Genomic DNA, 14,850 nt, shown 5'->3' on the forward strand with positions numbered 1-14,850 from the left:
GCTACATTCTTTCTGATTTCTCTTCCCATCAATTCTAATCACCTTATTACATTTATTTTGTTGTCTGCGTATACTTGCTATCCTCAGCAACAAGAAAGGGCTCACCCTTCTCAAAATCCTTACTACTAGACCATTGGCCTTCCAAAATTTAATCAAATTTTTATGGTAGAAGTTAATCCTCTACCACTATATGTTATATGGTTGTATATTTGAAAGCAAAAAATTCAATTTAATTTGCTCTGGATATTTGAAGCATTACGAAAGCTACTTTCATTATTACATGCTATGCTTTATTAATGTTCTATTTTTTTAACTTTTTTGTGCAGTATGAAATACTAAATGATTACTTATAGAATGGCAAATATTTGAATGTTCATATTCAGCTCTTAATAAACACATTCTTTTAATAATCTTCTTATTTTTTTCATAATATTTTTATTTTTTATTTTTTGTTTATAGTATATATTTATTTATTTACTCTTACTCAAATGAAGTTTAAATTAAATAATATTTTTTTTGAAATGATTGATTTTATCTACTAATTCTTTTGTTTTTGAGGGAAGAAGACACTTACATTTATTTAAGGGGATTTGTTGTGATGATTATGAAGACACTTGCTTTATTGCTCTATAATCTTTTTTTTCTATTTGCTTTAATGGTAGCTGCTAAGCACCCAAATACTTTAAATAAAGAAATATTTCTGACAATTTTTTATGTAAAATTTTGTATAGAGAATTATTTTTTAGGATATTGTTTAGTATTATATTTATGATTTGAACTGCATAAGCTGTTGCATAATGGCATAGGCATTTTGGCAGATTAGTATGAAACATTATGGCTTTTACAATTGACCCATAAGTATACATACCTGTTTTTCTGTACGTGGTGTCAAACAACACCACATTTTCATAATATTCATATGAAGCTTTACACCTTGCATCTACCCAGAGTGCGCTCCTGAACTTGTTAGCATCGTCAACATCTATCGCATAAAAAAAAGTTCATGTTGATCTCTTTTATTTGCACGAAATAATTTGTCATCTCCTTAAAGTCCGCATTCTCATCAACACAGTGAAGTTTGCTTGTGATATAATTCCTGACATCCTTTTCTGAAAAACTAAGGTTCGAAGACCCACCAACCTTGTTAGCTAGTGCAAGGTACGTCTTGTTGGGTCTTATGCTAGCCTCGTCGTTATCTGTAAAGACGTACTTAGCATGCATGGTTAACTCCCTGTACACATGATAATGGACCGATTTCTTAGTAGAACAGGGATGTGAATGCCTCAATTCTAATCTCAAAATAATTCAACTCTCTTTCTCCCCGTCCAACATGACATACATCCTTGCTCTGTATCTTGTGGCTGTTATTTTGTTTGCCTGAGTTGCTGTCTTCACCCGAGATTTCCGATAACCTTCTTAGTTGCAGTGAATAGATTGATTATGGGTATCATTGATTCCTTTCTCGTCTTGTCAAAATTCGTGTTCCTGACTTTATTTACGAACCTAACTTTCTTTACATAATTTGCATAAAATTTATGTGCCAGAGGCAACGAATCAAAATGCATTCCTATGCTTGGGATTTTCTCTTCACTGATCTCACTATGATCCGACAACTGTAAAGCAATTGACAAAACCAAAGGTTCAATAGCACTACCAATTAAAACTAACATAAACTCACTAATTATACTGTGGTAACAACATCAAAGAATAATTCAAACCTCATGTCTCAATTCCAACTCATCATTTTCCAGCACAATGACGTCCGTAACTTCATCGACCTTCAATGAAAGACACCCAGAAAAACCTTTATCAACCTACGATTATTAATATATAACGAACTACTTCATTAAAAAATAAGAAAATAGTGCAAACACATATGGAGTCGAGCAAAAATAGTTATTCGAGCGTTTATACCAAGAGATATCCACACTTACCGAGATATAAACTAGCTTTAACTAAATTAAAACAAAAAACGCAATCGTTGAAAAGAGTTTAACTCGTTTTAAAAGAAAAAAAGTTATTAATCAATAACAACAAAAAATAATACAGCTATGTAATAAACAAAACAGGCAACATGATCAAGAAAAGAAACACCTCTTCATTATTCTCTTAGATAACCACAATACTGTACCTGATTTTTTCAAATAAATTGACTAAAACATATCTAGTTAGCATGACCCTATAATGCAAAACCACCCTACCCAACGTACCTTTGACCCCTGTTGAATAACAACATCACTCACACTCAATTGTTCATTGCCTTTCGTTGAGTTATTTTCATGAACATCAATCAATGTGCTATTCAATCCACCTTTCGAAATTAAAAACTCCATGGACGATGCTATCTACCGGAAGCCTTGCACCGCGACGGCAACTTCTTTGTGTAAAAACAGCTCAACGTGATGCTCCTTGCGGGGGGACGATGACGCGATCGAGTCGTGAACAACACTTGAACCACGCTCATGAACGACAACACTAATGGCTGCAGCATAGCGTAGAACCAAGGAGGCAACGACGCGGTGTATGAGTGGATGGAGAATATCGGCGCAGTGGATGAGTACAAACAAGCACCACGGGCGTGGAAAAGGAAGGTGAAGTAATGTAGCCGTAATTGATGTTGTTGATGCGTTGTGTTATTACACAAGTCCTAATTTTGCAAAACCCATAATTAATGTCAATTATTCAAATTATAATTTAATAAAATAAATTAAAATTATTATAATTAATTGAGTTGTTCAATTCTTAGTTGGCTAGACACTTGGTTTCCTATATTTCCCAAAGTATACAACAGTACAAGTTTTGGATCCTACGACAACATGACAGAGTTTAGCGACTTTGTTGTATAGCTATCATAAGCAATCTATGGTTGTAAGTTAGAGAAACTAAGAAGAGTCCTATTGCTTAAAAATCGCTCCTACTTACATACTCCAATGCGGTTGCCAAAATTGATCCACTAAAAGAAAAATATTGAGTACCATTGGATTTACTATTAAATTTAGCGTCATTAGTTAACGGCAGATTTACTAGTAGATTTGACAATAAATTTTTCGGGCAACATATTTACCAGCGGATTTAGTTTTCTGACGGTAAATTCGCCGGTAATAGTTGGAGAAAAAAATTGCGCGATAATTACCATTGAATTTAGGATTGGATTTTTTCGACGGTAAACCTAATCTCCTGGAATGCTGTGTTTTAGTAACTCGCTGATTCGTTATTGCGGTAGATCCGACAGTAATTTTGACCTAAATTCAAAATGAGAAACTCTCTCCCTCATTTCGAATTATAGTCTCTCTTTCTCTGTCTCTTCACCCTCTCGTCTCTCACCCTTTCTCTAACCCTCTGGTTTCTCCCATTTCTGGCAGCCCACTCCAGCAACCCCCTCTTTCCCCTCATTTTGAATTAGACTCTCTCTCCTTTCTCTCTCGTTTCTCACTCTCTCTCTAACCCTCTAATCTCTCCCATCTTTGGCAGCAGCCCCTCCTCTGGCAGCCCCCTTTCAGGCGAGCTTCGACGCAACATTGGCAGTGAGCATTCTGCACCAACATCATCAGAAGAAATAGTCGCAGTGAGCGTCCTGCATTCGCTTTCTACACCACCAAGAACGGCATCAACGTTACGCTCGTCAAGAGCACTCCTCGTCATTTCAGGTATTCGTTTTTCATTTTTGTTTTTTTGTTTCTAGGTTTTATTATTTTCTCTTTATATTGTATATTATTTTCTGTTGCTAGGGTGTTCCTGTTGACAATATTTTAATTAATAGGTTGGTTAAGGTTAGGGATCTTTGAACTTGGTTTTCACCTAATTTCTGTTGTTCTCGTCAGGGGTTCTTTATAAGTGTTTATTATAGATTGTGGAAGATTTAGGGTTGAAATGTCAATGAAGAATAATCTACATGTCCTTTTTATGATAAAATGTCCTTATCTTTCATTATAAGTTGATTAGATTTTGTTGGATAATAGCTAAGCAGTCCCTATAGGTCCATATAAAATTGGATTTGGGAATTTGTAGTGAATGACAAATGCTCATGCTTTAGGATGTTTGTTGCAATTTGTTTTCTTTTATAAACTCAGCTAATAAACATTTATAATTTGTTAAGTGTACCAAGAATTTGTACTTTATGCTATGTAAGTTTATTTTCAAAATCAAATCAGATGAATACTGTGCTTTTTTGATACTATTGATGTAGGAACACCATGAGTATGTGATATATCTGAATGTCGTTATGCTTCTTATTGACTTCTTTGTTTGTTTTAACTTGCGAATATTCTTTGTTTGCCTTTATATGGGATAGGACTCATGATGCCATGATCAGGAAGATCTTCGACTATCGAATGGTTAGGCGGCTTCAGCAGATATTGGAGGACGTACGTGACAAACACGACCACCTCACTATTTGGCTTTGCCTGGATATTTAAAAGGCACTATACGACGATTAAGAGATTAATTAGGGGTTCAAGCATCGCCGTCTCATGAACAAAGCTAATAGGCATCAATGGGTCTTCGAAGTATACCGATGGGTTAGCGACTTTCATGAAGACAAAGGCCAGGCTGGTATGTAACTTGTTTCATTTTGTTATTAAGTTTATGTTGTCTTTGAAACATAATGTCATTATTACTTGATTTAATATATTGTTTCAACACGTGTAGTCTAAGTTGTCAACGATAACAGAGACCTTCAAGTATACTCACACATTGAAGGAGAAAAAGGAGAGATTTACTGATCAGTAGTCTACAGATCATTATGTGAGTAAATATCATGTGATATAAAGTTTTCAATTAACTACAGTCCTAAACATAACATGTGTTACACAGGAGTCCGATCCCACACGTAGAAATTGGAAGCTGCAACCTAGTAATCTCAGCATACTAGAGACAACAACAACAATTCTGCTGCGTCAAAGTCGATCTTGACATGGTTTGGCGCGATGCTACATCTGAGTCGTACAAGAATCGCGTCTATGGGCTGGGATCGTTCTACGTTGACAAGCTCTGCACATCCACATTGAGACCTTTGTTTGCCTTTGCCACTAGTCGGTCTGTCGATCTTGAGGACGATGTTGATTTGAGGGAGCAGGTGATGAAGCTCATTCGAAGCCTTCACCAACAGGTTCAGCAGCTGCAACACGCTGAGGAGACGTATCAAGAGATCCTCACACGCGTGTCAGACAAAAATTCCCTCAAGATAGAGTGGATGTGGGAGTTGGAGCGGCTTCAGTGAATGGAGCAATAGATGATGGTGTACCAAAATTAGATGCATGCCAATGGCAGTGGCGTTGCTGGTGGCAGTGGCACTGTTGGAGGGTGATGAACGGATAATTTATACGTTTTTTGACATTGCCAGCTCTCTACCCTTTTCTGGCGTCAAAACGTCAGAACTGGTATAAAAGTTGGAGTTAAATGCCCAAACTGGCACCAAAGCTGGTGTTTAACTCCAAGGAAGACCTCTACATGTTTAAAGCTCAATGCTCAGCCCAAGCACACACCAAGTGGGCCCAGAAGTGGATTTCTGCATCATTTATCTATTTCTGTAAACCCTAGTAGCTAGTTTCATTATAAATAGGACCTTTTACTATTGTATTTTCATCTTGGAATCTTGGGGACCATTGTTCACGTTTTGGGAGGCTGGCCATTCGGTCATGCCTACCCTATTTTCACTTATGTATTTTCAACGGTGGAGTTTCTACATACCATAGATTAAGGGTGTGGAGCTCTGCTGTTCCTCGAGTGTTAATGCAATTACTACTGTTTTCTATTCAATTCATGCTTATTCTTATTCTAAGATATTCGCTTGCACTTCAACCTGATTAATGTGATGATCCGTGACACTCATCATCATTCTCACCTATGAACGCATGACTGACAACCACTTCCGTTCTACTTAAGATTGAGCGTGTATCTCTTAGCCTCCATTCCGAAAGATCAGAGTCTTCGTGGTATAAGCTAGAATTATTGACGGCCATTCTTGAGATCCGGAAAGTCTAAACCTTGTCTGTGGTATTCCGAGTAGGATCCGGGAAGGGATGACTGTGACAAGCTTCAAACTCGCGAGTGTTGGGCGTAGTGACAAACGCAAAAGGATCACTGGATTCTATTCCAACATGATCGAGAACCGACAGATGATTAGCCGTGCGGTGACAGCGCATTTGGACCATTTTCACTGAGAGGATGGGAGGTAGCCATTGACAACGGTGATGCCCGAACATACAGCTTGCAATGGAAAGGAGTATGGAGGATTTGATGAAGGCAGTAGGAAAGCAGAGATTCAACAGGAACAAAGCATCTCTATGCACTTATCTGAAATTCTCACCATTGAATTACATAAGTATCTCTATCTTTACTTTATGTTTTATTTATCTTTTTAATTATTAAAACTCCATAACCATTTGAATCTGCCTGACTGAGATTTACAAGGTGACCATAGCTTGCTTCAAGCCGACAATCTCCGTGGGATCGACCCTTACGCACGTAAGGTTTATTACTTGGACGACCCAGTGCACTTGCTGGTTAGTTATGCGAAGTTGTGAAAAAGAGTGAGATTATAATTGTGCGTACAAGTTGTTGGCGCCATTGTGTATCACAATTTTGTGCACCGATGGTAATTACGCAGAAAAGAAAATAGTGGAGCGCCAAAATTACTGGCGAAAATTTTCCATTGGTAATTAAATAATTTTTAGGCAAAGAATTCGTCGCAGAATCCGACAGTAATTAATTATCGACGAGAATTATACCGTCGGATTGGTTCCGACAAAATATCCTGCAATAAATCCGATGGTACTAACCATTTTTCTTATAATGATCGATATTACAATTGTAGATGCCTAACTTAAGAAGCTATAGCTACTAGAACTATAGGACTTGTAAGATCCAATCATCTCACAATTATAACAACTTAGTCCACAGTTTATAAAGCAGGTGATGCACCACTATTTTTTTTAACCAACTTAGGTTAGTCTAGTGGTTAGCTTATTAGGTCGCTTAAACAAATGTCGATAGTTTGAATTCCGTTTTATGCATATAGCAATCCATTAGCCAACGACAAATCTTCAAACAAAGCTTTGATCTGCGATATATTAATCCTTAATGTGTCGCGTGTTGAGGAATACTGTGAAAAAAAAACTATTTTTATTTTTTTTATTAGATAACTGAATTTCATTATACAAAATAAACAAGTGCAAGAGTGAAAAGACAGTAGGTTCAACATTACAACTGATCCGTCATCTTATAATTCGGTCTTTATTGTGCATTATGAGTTATAACTCGGCGTTAACTATCATTCATTCTTTGCTTGTAATCGACACCTTCATTACCATCATTTCCATCTTATGACCAAACGGTCATAACATGAATATCATTTATCAAATTTATGCCTAGGGCACCAATTTCTATATCTCAGTAGACAATGTATGATAAGTTCTATATCATCTTATAAATAAAATACATGATAAGTTATATTTCATGTCTTACATTCTATATTCATAGAATTATTATAAATAAAATACATGATAAGTTATATTTCATGTCTTACATTCTATATTCATAGAATTATTATAATAGATAACACATGATAACTTCTATTTCATGTCTTATATTCTATATTCATAAAATTTTTTTATACCTCTTTAAACACTTGTTGACTTGAGCGTCGGAGTGTCTTTTGCAAGTATTCACCCCTTGTTCTCTCTTTGCCGACATATACCTCATCTTGACGGAGAGCTTACAAGTATTCACCAGTAAACGAGTTATACATCGGCCAACCTCAACAAGAACAACAACAATTTTTTTTTATAGTTTCCAGCATTACATCAGGTTTTTTTTGGACGGGAGCATTACAACAGTCGGTTTTTGGATCGGGGCATTACAACAGTTTTAATTTCCCCAATAAATAATAATATCATTGGACCCAACGAAACCACGGGCTCACCACTCGTAAAGATCAAGGCCCAGCTCCCATGTCAATATACTAGAGCTATTTTCGGCTCAAAATATGGTGCTCCATGTTTGATTTTTTTTATTTAATATTTGTTACTTTTCAATTACAACAACAAAAATGTAATAAATAAAATTTACAGAGTAACATTTTTAGAATTTTACTAATTTTTGTCCTAAAAATATAGGTTAAATATATCATAAAAATCATTATAAAAAATTAATTTTTTTTACATTTTTAATATATTAAATATATTAAAAATATTAAAATTTTTATTATTATATTTTTAAAACGTGTTCTTATAACACAAGTTAATTATATTCAAATATTTAAACAAATTAACATTTTAATATAAGTTCTCAAAAAAAAAAAAAGAACTAAGTGTGTTTTTGGTCGTCTTAATTATTAATAAATGTAATTAATAAATTGATAAGGTCTATAATTAATATAACAATATAAATGGCCAGTTTTCATTAAGAAATAGAACTGATTAATTTTGCGCCTGTGGAAAGAGAAGAGAAGAGAACTGAGTCGAAGAGGGTATTATTTTCCGCAGCCATGGCTTCCAACACCGCTCTCAGATCCGCAGCAAAGCTTATTCGCTCCTCTCAATCATTCATCTCTAAATCACCATCTGGTAATTCCTCTCTTACCGGTTTTTTCTCTTTATTTTCAATTTTTTTTCTACCAAATTAATATTCTTTATTTTTATTTTATGTAAAAAGGGGGAAATTTGCAAAATGGCGTGGTCATATTTGAAATGGATCCATCGTTATGAAACACTGAATTTCCAGTTGGTATTAGGGTTGAGTTAGCTCGATGTGAATCATGTGCTTGAGCTTTAGGAAAATTAGAGAAAACAAAAAAGGGTTCCTTTTGTTTAACCTATTTTCTGATGTGGAGTTTGTTCTTCGAGTTAGATGATGAATTAGTTGGAATTTGGGGCCTGTGTGGTTTCTGTTTTAGATTGTCGCGTTTACTTTTTTATTTTTTTCCTTCAGATTTTTGTTCAAGGAAACAGTTGAAAGTAAAAGGGAAACAGTGAAATTAAATCATGAAAACTGGAACGCATTAATGGTTTTTTCAGTCATTTATCTATGATTCTGTGTTTTGGTTATAGCTCTGAATTGTTTGATATTCTGGAAAGGTCTGAATTTTTAGGGTTGACATTTTGTTTGTGTGATGTTTATGGCATGTCAAATACATCTATGGTCTTTAGAGTAGTTTGGTTAGTGTTTATGGACAGCAGCCATGCTACGTGTATGTCAAAACTCAAAACTCAAAACTCAGCCACCTTATAGAATATATATTGAAATACAAAATATAGAATGTGAGTATCTATAAACAATATATATTGGTTGATTTGGTGACTAATTTTTGTGTGCATATAACATTTATTCATGGATATGGTAGGATACAAATATGTTTGGTTGAACTAAGACAGAATCAGAGAGAGACTCAATGGGACTAAAATACACTGTCTTAGTTGCATCTCAGAAGGAAGGCCACTAGTGTCTTTGTCTCGTCCTATCCCACCATGTCTATGTAGCCTAAAGTGCTTTATGTTTCTTGTTTCTTGGATCATTTGCTAACCGCATCCTCATTTTGCTTATGAGGGATTTCAATCGTCTAAAGTCAGGGTAGTAGTTATAGATGTTTCAAGTATGATTAGATCCTCACTTTAGAGGGTCCAAATCCAATTATGAGGCTGCAAACTGAGGACTTACTTTTCCCCCTTCTTTTTCATATGTTCCAAGATAGATTTTACTTGTTTTGTAAAAAACTGCTGTTGACAATAAAGTAGGCTTTTTGTCTTTGGATTTAGTTAGCAAAATCTGATTTTTAAAATGGCAGAGAATGAAGGGAAATATTATTCAACAAAGGATTGAATGATACTGTTCACAAACCTTTTAGGAAAGACAGTTTTCACAATTTAACCTCATGTCATTGCACTGTGGCAGGTAGCCGAGGTTTCCATTCTACTGGCATCAAGAGAGGCGGTCATGGCCATGATGAGCCATACTACATGCACGCAAAGCACATGTACAACTTGGACAGGATGACCAATCAGGGATTGAAAATGTCCCTTGCAGTGTTCACCGGCTTCAGCATTGGTGTCGCGGTTCCTGTCTATGCAGTCATTTTCCAGCAAAAGAAGACAGCATCAGGATAGGTCCTCATTGTAAGATGAGATTGCATAGCAGATAAGAACAGTTGGGGGTCCTGAACTGTCTTGGGTTGCTAGGTTATTGCTTTATTGCTTTGACATTTGTTTCCGTCGAAAATTCAAACGGAAAACCAAATTTTCCATTACTGGAGTAATAATTAGTTAACGGTTCTCTGGTTGTATGCTGTGATGTTATAAGACTTACTGCTTGAACAACACATTAATGTCTTTACATGGTCTTTGTCACCTTATTTCATTTTTTATTATATAGCTTGATTAAATTTAACACAATATTAGGTTTGCCATTTTTTTAAAGTGTTAGACAAAAGTTTCTTTAACCCAAAAATAAAGCTATTAGGATTGCATTGGAAATCAAGGGTGCAACTCCAAATAGTTTATACAATGCAAGTAGTTTTAAACCATTTTTGTTTCCTGTCTTTAGTGACATTAAAATATGAATTTATAATTTCATACAAAATATTCAAATTCAATCTACTAGGGCTATGTGAGGTGGATTACATACAAACTATAAATAAAATCTAAAGTAAAAGCCCCTCTGCCTCCAAGGCAAAGCATATGATTCAAATGTTCTACAAAACAGTTTAATGAGGTAAACTAACATGCCAAGTTGCCAACTTTGTTATGCATAAAAACATCAAAGTGTCTATCATTCAATTGTGTTCAACAACAATCATGTATAAAGTATGTTGTGGATGACTCTTCCAAGAAAACATAACAAAATTACATTTTTTTTGTCAAATTAACGTGAACTTGTTTTCTCTAAATTTGTATCATCCCAAAGTAGCAGCCTAAAGCAACGTAAACCAAACTGAGAATATTTGGTGGGAAATTCACAACTCCATTTGAAACAGGTGTGTTCTTCTTTGATGAAGGAGACTGTTGAAATGTAGTTGCAGGGTTTTGGTCAGATCCGGCCACAGCATTAGGTGCCATAGCCGGTGAAAGCGTCGTGTCATCACCATCTATATGAATATGGAGCTTCATCCCTCCAAGGCAATACAACCTGTTTCCGCTCACAAAGTATCTATCCCCAGCTCGTGTCAATGGCACCGAAGTGTTTCCATTTCCATAACTCGCCAACACATCGGTTGTTTCACATGTATCATAGTTCTTTTTTGTAACTTCGTCTACACTATTGGATGATGAATACTGAAAAACTGCAAAATCAAATCAAAATATACCCGGAAAAGTTAAAATTTATAAATTCTGTGAATAAAATTTGATTCTTAGTTACATGTTTATTGCTCTTAATATTTCAATTTCTATTGAATTCCAGCCCCTCAAAATTGATATGACAAATTTAGTACAACTGCTAACATAAACAATAATTCATTTCAGAAGTTACTGTATAAAAAATGAGCCATATAGAAAATGAACATTAATTAAGTACTTACCAAGAGAATCACCAACTTTGAAATTCTTATCAGCAACCCAAGTTTCAAGATTAGTGCTAATGTCCCAGCCAGAGGTATCTCCAACAGTGTAGGTGGTGGCTGAGCATGACACCACCACAAAAGCAAAGAGAAGAAAACATGACAGGACCACCTTTGCCATGTTGATCATAAAGTTAATTATTAAGCTGAAAAAAATGGAACTAACTTATAAGTTTTATTGGGCGGGTCCATATAACATAAGATATATATAACTACTTGGAAGTTTGCTCATTTTTCAGATGACCTAACTCCCAAAATATTAATAAATTTGCAAGAAATAATAAATGATACTTGGTAATTGGTATGTGAATTTTATCAAGATGGTTGAGTGATTCATTGGTCACGTTAGCTGGCCAGTGGTTAAACCATATTGCACTGCAAATAAGGCTTTTAAGTAGGTTTGACTTTGAAGGTTTAATTATCTAGTTCAAGAAGTAACTGTTCTTCATCCTTTTTTTTAATCTAATATAAACATGATATTCTTCAAATTCCACAACGAAGAAGAAAAGAAAAGAAATCTAAGTAAAAGGAACTAGGTCTAGTGGAAGATTCCGACTTCCGAGTCAAAATTTCAAATATAGTAATTGAAAAGAGTGCTCACGTTTTGTGTGTGTCTTTATATATAGGAAATTTAAGAATATAAATAAAAAAGTCTTATGGACAAAAAAATTAACTATTAAATTAGCTATTATATATTTATGTATATTTATTACATATTAATTTACATATTTTTCTAACTAGATAATCAACTATTAGAATAATCAAACCTATCATAGGAGAATAATTAAATCGGTAATAAACGAATAACTAACCTTGTTTAGTATTATAATAGAAAAACTTATGAGATGTCAAATATATATTTCTATATGCGATGGTTGATTAAATTGTTTATATATACGTATTTGATCTTGTCTCAGGTTTTTGCATTTTTTTTATTTATTTTACTTTTTCACTCCTATAATTTGAACCCAAAATTATTGATTATGAAACTAAACTTGTGATTTTGACGAACGCATAGTATTTTTTATTTCCCAGAATATTATTTAAAAGAAATTATTTTCAACCACTTTAACTTAAGCCATCAAGTGGAATGAGAATGACCACCCTAAAGCATGGACTATAAAAATCCCACATATTTAGTATTAATTGTTAGAGCTTTATGATTAGTGTGAAGAAATTATTTACTCAAAAATTTAAACTAATAAAAAGAGAAATATATGAATGTTTATACTTCTAATAATTAGTAAATTAGTTAAATGTAAGACTATTGCCATTCACCATTTTGGACCATCACCAATTGCTTCTAAGTTCTAACAGAGAATAATACAAGGTGGGAAATAGTTAAAAATTTGAGCTTAGAATTGCCTTGTAGATTTGTAGAAGTACTTGCACTTCAATTTTTAACTGAAGCATATAATTTACTTAAAGTTTTTTAGATGAATGGAAAGTTTATCAGCTGCAAAATCTTTTGTGGAAATGTCATCTGGGTTGACAATAGGTAAGAAGCCCGTTTGAGTACCATCGCTGTCATTTTCAATTTCTCCTTCAAGACTCATTCCTTCAATGCTTCTTCCAATTGGATCTCCTATCATTCCCACATCTATATATAAAACAAGAAAAGAAAAGAAAAGAAAAAAGGAAAAAAGATGGAGCTTAAAATAGTGATGTTATAGAATTCAAAGTGAGAAAGTTAACAATACATGACCTTTTTTTTTTCTTATATTAGTGCATGTCTATTTCTTCATTAATCTCATAAGCATGGTGAGATCAAGAATTTCTTCCAAGTGTTATCAAGGTTGATTTGGTAAAATTTCAATTTTCATAAGTAATTTATAAAATTTTGAATGATAGTTTTGTAAAAAGTATAAGATTTATATTTAGTAAATCAAACTGAAAATAATTTTTATAAATGCATATAATTATTGTGTTTGATAAAATAATTTTTAAAATTTAAAATAACCATAATAAACAAAACTAGAGGAAGAATTTTGATTGTGAATAAAAAATTTAACCCAATAATTAGTTAAGAATAAATCTAAATATTTATTAATATACAAGTTAATTTTTTTTATTTTGATAAACACAAATTAATTTTAAAAGATAATTGTTGAAGTACTTTCAAAAGAAGTTCTAATATTTTAATACAAACACATTTTTAATAAACTTTATCAAATCAGACCTAAGAATATAAATTACTAAATAATTCATAATTAGTGAATGCAGAAGTAAACTATGATGATCTATGATTCCATGCAAGTTAGGTTCAAAATTAGATTTATAGATGCCGCATATCATAACTGTAACATGTTGTAACAGACTCAAATTCAGATTACAAAGACAAAACAGTGAAGAAACAAAAGAGAAGGAACACGATACACATGACAATAGTCACTTAAGACTCATTATAGAAACTAATTATATTCAAAGAAGTAAATCTCCGAGGAATGGATGATGTGGAATGTGTTCTGCACCTGGGTTTGAGAAGAGCCAAAGAGCGAGGGCACAAACAAGGAGGACAAAAGGGATAACATGAACTGCATTCTCTGCAAACTTGACACGTGCCTTCTCCTTCTTTGCCAACTCAGCAATGGGATCATACGTTGGCAAAGTGGTGGTGTCAAAAACAGAGTATGATCTGTGCCCTGGAGACAGAGTTATTGCTGAATGCTTGAAGTAATCATCAGAGAACCTGTTCCAGCTTGCAGACCTGTGCATCTTCACTTATGTTCTTGTTTTCTTTTTGTTTTCTTTGATGAGAAGGAAAATGGGAGTGGATTTTGACGGTGATTTAAGAGAAGGAAAAAAGAAGAACATGTGTCTTGTGCATCAAATAAATCAATAAGAAGCTGAGTCAAAGCTAATCCCAAAAATAAAGCCGAATTCATTGTGTTCCTCTTACCAATTCAGACAACTCTACATAGTTTTAGGGGCAATTTAGACCATCAAATAAATTATAGTCCATACAACAAATAAAAAGAAGGTTATTTTCGGATCTCTTTACACAAATGCACATAAACGGCTATAGTATTATGGTTTATACAAGATATAAATAATGCATAAAACTTTACTTATGAAGAAGGAGAATAAAATAGTAAATTGCTCTACAAACAGAATTTTATAGAAAAAGTAAATAAGAAACTTACAATTAAAACATTATTGATCAAACTCTTTTAAATTGCATGCTATTATTTAACATTCAATAATAAAATATCATTCTATTAAATTACTTATACAATTAAGATGATTAGTTTTTTTAAGAACATTATCATATTTTTGTCTAAAAATATTATATTTTATAATTT

General features: G+C 33.7%; 3 protein-coding genes across 3 annotated transcripts; 1 reads left to right on the top strand and 2 right to left on the bottom strand.

The window, feature by feature from the left end:
* The first annotated feature begins 8,399 nt into the window (after positions 1-8,399).
* On the top strand, positions 8,400-10,357 carry LOC130951911 (uncharacterized). The gene is made up of 2 exons (XM_057880658.1): positions 8,400-8,564; positions 9,889-10,357. Exons 1-2 carry the CDS (start codon positions 8,486-8,488, stop codon positions 10,098-10,100), a joined length of 291 nt encoding a protein of 96 aa, XP_057736641.1. The 5' UTR covers positions 8,400-8,485; the 3' UTR covers positions 10,101-10,357.
* Positions 10,358-10,413: 56 nt separating this feature from the next.
* LOC130951910 (stellacyanin-like) lies at positions 10,414-11,729 on the bottom strand. Its single transcript, XM_057880657.1, has 2 exons — positions 11,510-11,729; positions 10,414-11,272 (listed from the first exon to the last, which is right to left on the bottom strand). The coding sequence occupies exons 1-2, from the start codon at positions 11,676-11,678 to the stop codon at positions 10,875-10,877; spliced, it is 567 nt and encodes a 188-aa protein (XP_057736640.1). The 5' UTR covers positions 11,679-11,729; the 3' UTR covers positions 10,414-10,874.
* Positions 11,730-12,966: 1,237 nt separating this feature from the next.
* Positions 12,967-14,263, bottom strand: LOC130950034 (uncharacterized). Its single transcript, XM_057878600.1, has 2 exons — positions 14,020-14,263; positions 12,967-13,154 (listed from the first exon to the last, which is right to left on the bottom strand). Exons 1-2 carry the CDS (start codon positions 14,261-14,263, stop codon positions 12,967-12,969), a joined length of 432 nt encoding a protein of 143 aa, XP_057734583.1.
* Between the last annotated feature and the right edge of the window lie 587 nt (positions 14,264-14,850).

The sequence above is a fragment of the Arachis stenosperma genome, chromosome 9, assembly GCF_014773155.1.
Source record: "Arachis stenosperma cultivar V10309 chromosome 9, arast.V10309.gnm1.PFL2, whole genome shotgun sequence".
Taxonomy (NCBI): Eukaryota; Viridiplantae; Streptophyta; class Magnoliopsida; order Fabales; family Fabaceae; genus Arachis; species Arachis stenosperma.